The sequence below is a fragment of the Ascaphus truei genome, chromosome 1, assembly GCF_040206685.1.
Source record: "Ascaphus truei isolate aAscTru1 chromosome 1, aAscTru1.hap1, whole genome shotgun sequence".
NCBI lineage: Eukaryota > Metazoa > Chordata > Amphibia > Anura > Ascaphidae > Ascaphus > Ascaphus truei.
In genome coordinates, this window is record NC_134483.1 from 456143646 (window position 1) to 456155345 (window position 11700).

At 40.3% G+C, this 11700-nt stretch overlaps 1 protein-coding gene across 2 annotated transcripts in view; it reads left to right on the top strand.

Moving 5' to 3' along the window:
- BTC (betacellulin) overlaps positions 1 to 11391 on the top strand; it is a 56961-nt gene extending 45570 nt beyond the window's left edge. For both annotated transcript variants that reach the window (XM_075565433.1, XM_075565424.1), the window contains 2 exons: positions 6347 to 6448; positions 7731 to 11391. In XM_075565433.1, the coding sequence (XP_075421548.1) occupies positions 6347 to 6446 (100 nt within the window). In that variant the 3' untranslated portion in view covers positions 6447 to 6448; positions 7731 to 11391. The remainder of the gene's footprint in view (positions 1 to 6346; positions 6449 to 7730) is intronic.
- The last annotated feature ends 309 nt before the right edge of the window (positions 11392 to 11700 follow it).

The window sequence follows — 11700 nt, forward strand, 5'->3', positions numbered from 1 at the left end:
ACAATTATCAGTAGTTAACTGACAGTAACCACAAAATAGAGTGCTTTAATCGCCGTAATTAATAGATCATGTTGCCATCTGCTATACAAACGTATTTATCATGGTTCGACTTGTTGCTCACGAGCATTTTTACTGTGTTCACTTTAATTACCCCAGTTTTACTGTGTAATATACTAATAAAATTGTTTAGTTTCATTTTACAACTACCCACCTTTCACTACTGTTTTTTGCTTCCTGAGGACTAATCACAGATATAATTCCTACACAAGCTCTAGCCAGCAATTCTCCCCTAATCCACCCACCCTACAATTCACTCATCTGCTATTTAGGAGTGCGGATATCTCTCTAGCTGCTGTTTATATCTATATCTCTCGGATTTTGAGCATAAAAGTTTTCAAGCACAGAGCATGGTTATTCTGTTTAACGTGTAAAATAATAATAATAATAATCTTATTTTTGTGGGGCAAATAAATAGTTGAACATTACTACTTTCATTTACTATTTTGATCAACGTATTTTGATACAGTATCGCCAATTCTGGGATATAATTTCTTTAGTTATGCAAAGTAATGGGATTTGGACCTTTTTGGTAAACGATACCAGTGGTTTTTAAAAAAAATATTTTCAAAAAGAATTACAGCTTTAGCCACTTGTTTTTATGACTATTAATGTAATAAAATGTGTTGATTTGTGTCTCACAAGCATTAACAAAATGAATGTGACAGATCTTTAGCGTGCCTATGCTGAAGGTGCTTGATGAACAGTAGCACACACGCATTACCAAATAATTATGGGGATATTTGTAATGCTGCGATGGTCCCTATCTGGGTACAATCTCGCATAAAATCCCTTTGAAGTTAATGGGAGTGTTTCTGCTATTAGTGCACTGATCATCACTATTGCAATTTTAATTAATAATGAGCACCCAATAGATCTGGAGCAAATGTCAATGGGTCACTGCAATTTATTGGATAAAACCGATGTTGATATTACTTCTTGATATGGTCTTCAAAAGCAGTTTTACTTGGTCCTTGCGTTGATGTAAACTATTATATGCACTTGTGTATAACCCCGTACTTCTCACTTTCTGCCCCGCACCTCTGGAATGCCCTTCCCCTCAATACTCGACTAGCACCCTCTCTATCCACCTTTAAGACCCACCTTAAGACACACTTGCTTAATGTAGCATATGAGTAGCACCGTGGCTAATATTATACATGATACATAAACCTTGGCCCCCCGTAGACGCACTTACCAGAATGCCCTCCTACTGCCTTTGTACGTTCTCCCCACCAATTAGATTGTAAGCTCTTCGGAGCAGGGACTCCTCTTCCGAAATGTTACTTTTATGTCTGAAGCTCTTATTCCCATGATCTGTTATTTGTATTTGTTATTTATATGATTGTCACGTGTAGTACTAATGTGAAGCACTATGTACACTAATGGTGCTATATAAATAAAGACACATACATACATATTTACGGGCAAGTAAATGTAAATTCTAGAATTGGTCATTAGGTGGATGTATGTATGTATGCATCTATACAGTACATACATACATATTACATATACTGTATATACATACATATATACATATATATTTATTTATAAAATGTTTTACCAGGAAGTAATACATTGAGAGTTACCTCTCGTTTTCAAGTATGTACTGGGCATAGAGTTATAATGACAAATATATGGTTACAAATACATACAGTAGTTACAATGAGTGAAAAGGGTTATACAGTACATTATATACAAGACATTGTATGCACAGTTAAAGATAATATGTATTATAGGCTTCTATAACAGTTACAGACAAGATTAAAATGTGAGACAGCTTTAGTTTTGAAAGAACTTAGACTGGTGGTGGCTGTGAGAGTCTCTGGTAGACTGTTCCAGTTTTGGGGTGCACGGTAAGAGATGGAGGAGCGGCGGACACTTTGTTGAACCTTGGGACCATGAACAGTCTTTTGGAGTCTGATCTCAGATGATAAGTGCTGCATGTGGTAGGGGTGAGGAGCTTGTTCAGATAGGCGGGTAGCTTGCCCAGACACTATTAGAAGGCAAGATAGAAGAGATTAACATTGCGCCTAGACTCAAGTGATGACCAATCTAGTTCTTTGAGCATTTCGCTGTGTTATGTGTTTTAATTGCATTGGAGGACAAAGCGGCATATAGAGTTGTATAGGGTATTAAGTTTGTATTAAGGTTTGTATTAAGTTTGCCGAGGTGAGTTTGGGTGCCGTGCATATACTACAGACGAGCCAACGAGTATTCTAAAACTTACCTTAAACTAGCCAGTTTACATGCTGGGTACATTTCAGTGACATTTCTGCAGAGGCTAATGGCCCATCGGATTAACACAGCAGGGGTTCCTGGCAGTCCCATTCAGTTTGAATGGGACTGCCAGGGACCCCCGCTATTAATCCGATGGGCCATTAGTCTGTCTGCAGAAATGTGTGAAATGTTGCAGCATGTACCTGGGTCTTTTTGGAGATTGCCCCAGGTTTGTGTTAGAATAATTGTCGGCACTATAGTATGTCCCTATAATCTATCATTGGCGACAGTATCTGCTGTGCAATGCGCTTTCTGACCAGCAGACTTAGGGAGGATTTGTTCCTATATAGTACACCTTGTTTGGCATAGGTTTCAGATGTCAGGGTATCAATGTGCAACCTAAATGTTAAATGAGAGTCAAGCAATATGCCCAAATATTTGAAACTAGTAACAGGGGCTAGGATAGTATTAGAGTTTTTTTCTGATCTGTAGCGCCTTCATTGGGAGCTTTAAAAATGTAGCCTTTGTCCCAAATAACATTGTTACAGTCTTGTCAGTGTTTAAAAACAGTTTTATTGGGGAAATCCAATTTTCAAGTCTCAAAAAGTCAGATTGAAGTACTGTATGTGTCCAAGGTCAGAGAAGTTAGGGCTATGTGCATATATGATTGTGTCATCTGCATACGTGTGTATTGAGGCTCCCTTATAAGCTGTAGGAAGATCATTAATGAACAATAAGAAGAGTTGGAGCCCCAGAACAGAGCTTTGCGGGACACTACAGGTGATATCCAGGGGGTTGGAGTTAGTGCCTGAGATAGACACATGTTGGAATCTACAATAGGAGAAAAACCACAGCTCTACCTTAATAATCCTAAGTGTACAAAGGGTGGTGGTGCATAGGGAATGGAATGTATATTAACAGGATGATCAGGAGATGATCACAAAAAAGATTCCCATTTGATTGCACTCAGCCTAGTAGTCATAATTAGATACTATAGTATCAGAATCCTGCATATACAATGCAGACACCAGGGAGGTAAATACAAAAATAATAACATTTTATTTAAACTCTTCTATATGAAAAACTATATACACACAAATAAAATATTATTAAAACCTCTAGCATGCCTTATTAGATACACAGTATACACCAGATTGTGTATATAGGTGTCCTCAATGGTAATCAGATACCGCGTATGCTATGGCTAGTTAAGTCACCAATATCAAATTGTAATTGTTAGCATATACATATGCCTGACGTGGGAAGTAGAAGAAATGTACTCAAACACCTGGCTTATATAACAAGGTAAGTATAATCACTTATTATACTTATTCTGCTTCCCATGTCAGGCATATGTATATGCTAACGATTACAATTTGATATTGGTGACTTAACTAGCCATAGCATACGCGGTATCTGATTACCAATTGAGGACACCTATATACACAATCTGGTGTTTACTGGGTATCTAATAAGGCATGCTAGAGGTTTTAATAATATTTTATTTGTGTGTATATAGTTTTTCATATAGAAGAGTTTAAATAAAATGTTATTATTTTTGTATTTACCTCCCTGGTGTCTGCATTGTATATGCAGGATTCTGATACTATAGTATCTAATTATTTTTTTATTTATAAAAAATATTTTACCAGGAAGTAATACATTGAGAGTTACCTCTCGTTTTCAAGTATGTCCTGGGCACAGAGTAAAACAAAATAATACATGGTTACAAATACAGTTACATAAATGAACAAGGTATACATTATATACAAGACATTGCATACACAGTTAAAGAAAATATATATTATGAGCGTATGAAACAGTTACAGACCAGATTAAAGTGTGAGACAGCCTTAGATTTGAAATTATGACTACTAGGCTGAGTGCAATCAAATGAGAATCTTTTTTGTGATCATCTCCTGATCATCCTGTTAATATACATGTTGGAATCTACCTGACATGTAGGAATGAAACCAGTTTAAAGCATGCTTCCCTATTCCAGAGCTCTGGAGTTTGTTAAGCAGGATAGCATGATCAACAGTATCAAAAGCCTTTGCAAAATCTAGGAATATTGCACCAGTGAGTTGTCCCAGTTCCATTCCACACTGGATCTCATTGTAAACTTTTAGGAGGGTAGTTACCGTGGAGTGTTTGGGGTGAAAGCCAGATTGGAATTGGCTAGGGAAATTTGTCTTGGTATAGTAATCGCTTAATTGGAAGTGAACATATTTTTCCATGACTTTGAATAGTATTGGGAGAAGAGAGATTGAGCTGTAGTTTCAGACAGTGCTTTGTCCCCACTTTTGAAGATTGGGACAACTCTGGCAGTTTTCCAGGTCTTAGGGATATGGCCTGAAGACAGAATAGAGTTGACTATGGAAGCAATTGGTTCGGCAATGGCTGGGGCATCATGTCTTCGGAACTTAGATTGTAGTAAGTCGGGTCCACATTGGCTGCTTAGTTTTAATTTGAGGAGCGCTTGGGTAATCTCTTCTTTAGATACTGGGACACATTGAAAACTGTAAGCAGTGTTGGGAGAGGGTGGGGCTAAAGAGCTACCTCCAGAATGAGGTTCATGTATGTAGTTTGGGTTGTGTTTCGCTAATAAATTAGTAGCACACCCCACAAAGTAGTCATTGAATGCATTTGCAATAACAGTGGGATTTGCATGGGTAATATCCTCCTTAATGATATTACATGGTTGTTGATGGCTAGAAGGCTGGAATGTATTGGTGATACCTTCCAGAAATTAGCTGGATTTGATTTATTCTGATGAAGATTGTATAAATACACACACACACACACACACACACATACGGCTATAGACCGCTTTCCTGGGGCCCAGGACTAGAGTTTCCACCAGGCCCCACACCCACCCATGTGTCAGCGGCCTTGCGAGAGCCCCCTATTTTCTTTTAAACTGCCCCCTTCTCACACACCACCTCTGCTCACACTCCCCCGTCACCCTTTCCTTCCCCCTCCTTCTCTTACACCCCACCCCTCTCCTCCCTCTTGCAGCCCTCTCAAATTCCCCCCGCATTTATTTCTCACGCAGACCCCACTCAATAACCCCCTCCCCCAAATACACACACAATAAGCCCCCTCCCCAAATACACACACAATAAGCCCCCTCCCCAAATACACACACACAATAAGCCCCCTCCCCAAATACACACACACAATAAGTCCCCTCCCCAAATATTACACACACACACACACACACACACACACACACACACACACACACACACACACACACACACACACACACACACACACACACACACTCTGTAGGCCTCCTCAAATACACACACACACACAATAAGCCTCCTCCCTAAATGCACACAATAACCCCCTCCCCAAATACATACACACACATACACGCGCGCGCACACACACACAATAACCCCCTCCCCAAATAAACACACACACACAATAACCCTCCGTCCCCAAATACACCCCTCCACCTCTGCTTGGAGGGTAAGGGGCCTGAGAGGATGGTATAAGGGGGTCATGGGCATGTGGGCTCTCCTAGGGGCCCTGGGATGTGCCTGCTGGAACAGCATGGCAGTACATGGGAGAACCAAGCAGGCCTGCGGAGCCTAAGAAAGGGAGGGACAGATGGCTGGTGATGAGGAAAGGGGAGGGCCCTTCAGGAGAGGAGAAAGGGGGTGGCAGCCAGGAAACGGGAGTGCCCTGCAAGAGGGGAGGGACAGATGGGGGCGGCAGCCAGGCCCTGGCCAGGCCCGGAACTGTAGTCCCTGATGTGTCTCTACCTTCAAACCCCCCCCCCCCCCTGTCGGCGGCCTGACATATATATTTATTAGTAAAGGGTGCTCAAAATTACTGTAATGCTTCTTTTATGCGGAAAGAAAGTTACAGCGCAGTATTGTTATAAACTGCAACATATTTTAGTTATGGTTATTTGAGTTATCTGTGCTTGTAAGACACATATTTCACGAGCATGCAAAATAAGAAGCAGTAATATATGTAATAGTGTGCGTTTGTGTGTATTGTACACTGGAATTCTAATATCAAGCTCTGAAGCTTTGTACTCTTATTTTGACAGTCACTGTAGAAAACTACACAGACGGAAAAGGAAAGAGAAGGAAATGAACAGACTGAATAAAGATTCCACAGTAAGAATGGAAGAAACTCACTTTGCATAGAGGTAAAGTATACAAAATAACCCCACACACAAATATCAGGCCACCTTAAAGCTGCAGACCAAGCAATATCTGACATGTCTGTACTATGAGAAAATACTTGTAGCATTTTTTTTTTTAAACTCTTAATGACATTTTTTATGTATTATAATGTAACAATCATTTTTTGTTTCTATAGCAACCATTTACAAAGTCACACCCCCTTCATCTTCTGAAACAGGCTGTGGCACACCCCCTTTTCAGCCCTACCCTCTCTCTAGCAGTGCACCAATTGTATATAGTGACTGCCTGGTCACATGATCTTCCCCACAGAACTTTGCATCTTTGGTCTCCTCTTCTGCTGCAGTGACAGCCATTTAGGGAACCCCCGAACTGAATCTTCTCAGATCGATCACAGGAGAACGGATCGATCGGCAGCTTAGCTAATTACTTATCATTGTGTGGATTGTATTGAAGCACATATTAAAAGGGTGCTGGGGGGGGGGGGGTGAAATCTGGCATTTTGGACTGCTGCTTTAAGGTCCCTGTATACATACTGCAGATATAGTATAGTATATAGTATAGTATACTCCCAATAGTGAGTTCTTATTTTCCCATGAAAATACAAAAAAATGTATTTTATCAAGTTACATCAAAGTTGTGTATTATACAAACAAGCTCACAATGTCTGTACAGGTAGTCCTCATTTTACAACGCTTCGCTTTACAACGAATGGCTTATCCAACGCTATGCAATGCATACCTATATTCATTTTTACAACGCCAAAATGGCTTATCCAACGCTCTTACGACACTTTGCAACGTTGTGTATGTGTGTATATATACACATTCACATAAACAACGTTGCAAAGCGTCGTAAGAGCGTATATATATAATATTATACTATATAATATTATATTATATTATACTATATAATATATTATTTATTATTTTATATTACATATATAATACAGTATATACACTATATAATTTATGTGTGTGCTGCATATCTTATTGCCTGCATCAAATATTTGGTGTATTTTAGTGTTAAAAATGCCTTCAGGAACGGAACCTTTCATTTAAACAGTGTTCCTATGGGAAAACGTGTTTCGCTTTAAGACGTTTCGCTTTACAACGCCATTTTGAGTAACACATTGTGTCGGATAACCGAGGACTGCCTGTATTGCATGTTGAAGTGAAAGATACACCCTGTGTGTGACCAATACGCAAATGTGACATTTTTGCCACCTTATCCCACAGTATATTGATTTATTGGGTTAATTTTTCTATTACTTTTTTTCGACTACAGGTTATGATGAAGTTTCCTGCAGGCAGGTTCAATGTTGCTGTTACATAAAAGGATCTACTACCGGATAAAGAAAAGAAGAATTCAGATGATTCATGCTAACAGATTTTAAATATAGCACAGGCAGAACAAAACACTAACCAACAACTGTATCCATTGCGTCAGTCCTGTGATATATTTTTAGCATGGTTCTGCAGTCCTATGTATTGTAATGCGCTGGTGTACTCTCTCTCTCTGCAAAAGAGGTTTAATATCAAAGTAATATTTGTTGTAAATGAGAGGCCTATTCATGAAACTGAAGGGCAAACGGCCGTTTACACACGGCTTTGTATCATGCAGTATTCATTATTCACATGTTCAAACCATGCAGACGGTTTCTTTATCACATTTTCCTGCTGTTCGATTTGTGTGCGTACACGTTTTGTATGCAAATGAGGCAAAGTTGCATATTCACTGGCTACTCATTATTCTGCTAAATTGTACTGTTGCGGCCGCCTTTATTCTCCTACTTACCCGGATAAATGCGGGGATTTTCTCAGTTTCTCGCGGAGTTTCCCGCGCGGCGGCCGCATCATCAGATAAGCGCTAATGGCACTTATCATTGAAAGCGCCCGCGGCGCGGGAAACCTGAAGAAAAATAGCCGCACGCCGCCGCGTTTTTAAAAATCCCGCGCTGGCGGCCACATGAGGATAAAGGCGGCCGCCACTGTATATCGCACACAGTCACTGCGACAAACCCCATCTCACTCAGGCAGGCAAAATAGAGCTTTTCCTAAAGAGGAGATTAGAGCGAGAGACCAATATTGATGTATTTGCATATTTACTCGGTACAGCATCTCTTTAAGGTATGTCTCACAATATGAAGTATAATATTCTCTCTTTCTCTCTCTTTCTCTCTCTTCCCCCTCTCTCTCTCTCTCTCTCTTTCTCTCGCTCTCTTTCTCTCGCTCTCTTTCTCTCTCTCTCTTCCCCCCCTCTCTCTCTCTCTCTCTCTCTCTCTCTCTTTCTCTCGCTCTCTTTCTCTCTCTCTTTGCTTGAAGGTGACTAATTCGAATGAGATGTCAAACCGTATGATTTTTAATGCGTAGAAAATTATTTAATTCCCAATAATTTTGCATTGGCAGTATCCTAGTTTAATGAATAGGCTCAAGAGTCTCGCAATACATTTGATATCACTATTGGTTTTACATTGGTGTTCTAGATGAGCACCAAATCACTGTTACGAAGAGTCAGCGTTACAAGAGAGATTTGAATATATAGTATTAATCTCCTAGAACAGAACGTTGGTGTTCTGGGGCATTGCATTTACTAAATGAATAAAAATAGGATACTGCTGTTCGTGACAGCCTTAGGTGATAAAACTCAAAAACTTCCTACACATAAATGTACATTTTAATGTAAAGAAAGTACTTCTTCTTTCAATTGCTTCTGTCATGTCTGTATTGTTCTATCCTTCTGTAGCAAACTGGTTTGTGTAATGCACTTCAGTATTTGTATAAAGTAATGCCAGCAGTATTTAGTCTTTGGGGGGGTGGGGGTGGGGGCAAAAATGGAGCTGAAAACCTGCACCAGTTTTAGCAGAGGAAATGCTCTTATGGGAATCAATGGTACTTTGTACTTTGATACACTGGTATCGTTTTTTTGCTACATACAGTATTTGTCACAATTTTGCACACAGATGACTTTGGTACATCAGGCTTCGCCCATGGATACCGCTTGCGGGCGGAGACGCGCTGAGGCTGAAGGAAAGCGGTGCTTTCCCTGGCCTTAGACAGCGCACCATCTGGGGGCGTGTCGGCGGGGGGGGGGGGGGGGGCAGTGACGTCATGGAGCTCGTTCGCCCTCATTGGGCGAACCGCTCACGTGACCGGCCCTGCGCTCCGGCAAGCACGAAGATTTAAAATTTTACTAAGACCTACGCTTCCGCGCGCTTGCGGAAGCGTAGGCGATCCCCTACTAAAGCCGCTCTCATTGCGGCTGTAGGGGCTCAGTGCCGAGCGGAAGCGCGCCTCTGCCCGCAAGCACTATCCTTGGACGCGGCCTACGCCTCATAGCACCATAAGTTAGGTCACCAGAGGTAACGGCGGCGTACGCCGCACACCAATCTCTCGCCTCGGTAGTGGCAGGCCCAGTATCTCCTTGCGTGTTGGCTCACGCGGCGCTGTGGCGCGTCAGCCAGCAGGGGATACAACATGATTGTGTTCCCGTGCGGCGACTTGGTGCGCCGGGAGCCAATACGAGGGGAGATAGCTTGGACCAATGGGAGCGCAGTTAGTGTTGACCAATGCCCTCTCTGTTTTGGCCACACCCCCGCACCTCCCATCGCAGCCTGCAGATCGGGATTTAAAGCTGTGCACGAGCCGCCAGGCGCGCGTTAAGCAGCCTCCACCGGGGACTTAGCCTTATTCACTGAAGGGTGCTAAGCTTTAGCACTTCTTAACTTCCATTTTGAATGAGGGATAGGTTGTGCTAAAGCTTGGCACCCTTTGGTGAATATGGACCATAGTCTCCCAGCTGTGAAACTGGAGCAACAAAATGTCACCACATTAATCAAAGAATAGGTCCTATAGGAAAACACAGGGTCTACTGTATGTACCAAGACTTCAGATTTTTTTAAATTGTGCATCAAAATGTTAGTGCTAAAAAGTAATATAAACCTTTTAAATAATGTGTGTTTGTATGAAGACTGGCATATAATACAGGAATGATGTTTGAAATCATTTTTGAAGAATACCTTTTATTGATGCAATTTTTAAATGAAAAATGTGTTTATTTTTGTAACTAGCATTAGTAAATATCAATTATTAGTGTAATATTTATAATAGCCATACTGTGAGGAATTTTTTTTTATGCTACTGTATACAATATAACAAAACATCCGTGCTGTGTCAATTACATGTTTGGGTTTAATTCTGCTTAACAGACTTTTGAGAGAATAAAGCTCATTTGAACTTGTCGGACGGTATTGACGCACTTTTGATTGATTTGATTTTGTGGTGTAAAGAAGCATTCTTATTTAGTAGCTACAGTACATCTGGACGGCAAGTGCTGTCTGTTACAGTGCATCAAAAAAAAATAAACAAAATAATCTTTGACGCAGCTGGACAGATTGAGGTCACTATATAGGCGTACACAAGCGCAATTGAAATGAAGTTTGACATACTGCCAATTTTGCACCAAGAAAGCCCCATGCGATGCTTGTTACATAAGCCCCAATGGGCTTTTTTTTCTTTGATAAATATGGTGCTGGTTTTTTTTTGGTTGCCTTAGTTTTGCAGCAGGGATACTTGGGTACATACAGTAGGCCTGGGTTTTTGTTAGTTTGTGTGGAATGGGCAATAGTTAGGAAGCAGGTGCATATCAAAGTTGATATCTATACAAATAAGTTACATCTTCTTTTTTTTGTCATGCATTCACTTTCTATTCATGTAACTTTTGGTGGATGTGTATTTATGTTACTTGTTAATTATGTAATAAATAATAGAGGCCTGTAAGTATTGGTTATTAGGCAGAAAACCAATCACAAATGTTAATTTGATCCTTGTCCATGTAGTCTTTAAAGCTACTGTATCATTCATGAAGTTATTTTATAATTATTTGTGTAAGATATTTTTTTGTAGAACAAATTATGAAGATGTTTTTAATAAACTTTTTTTTAAAATTATTATTGTGTTAACATTTTACAGATGGAGGGAGAAATACAAAATCGTGGGGGAGTTGGGGGAACAGAAACTAAGATGGGGAAGGGAATCTCTGTGTATGACATGTTTAAAGGTATATATATATGACATACAATAAAATAGTAGACATACCTGTATGGGGCTAGCCTAATTGAGGCACACCTGGGAAACCAAACGTACCAAGCAAATGTATTAGAAAATAGACTATACTGTAGGTTTGGGGACCAAAGTTAAGTGTTGCTTTGGGAACCAGGTAGCAACAAAACTAGAGTGTGTAATACAGAATGTGGGTC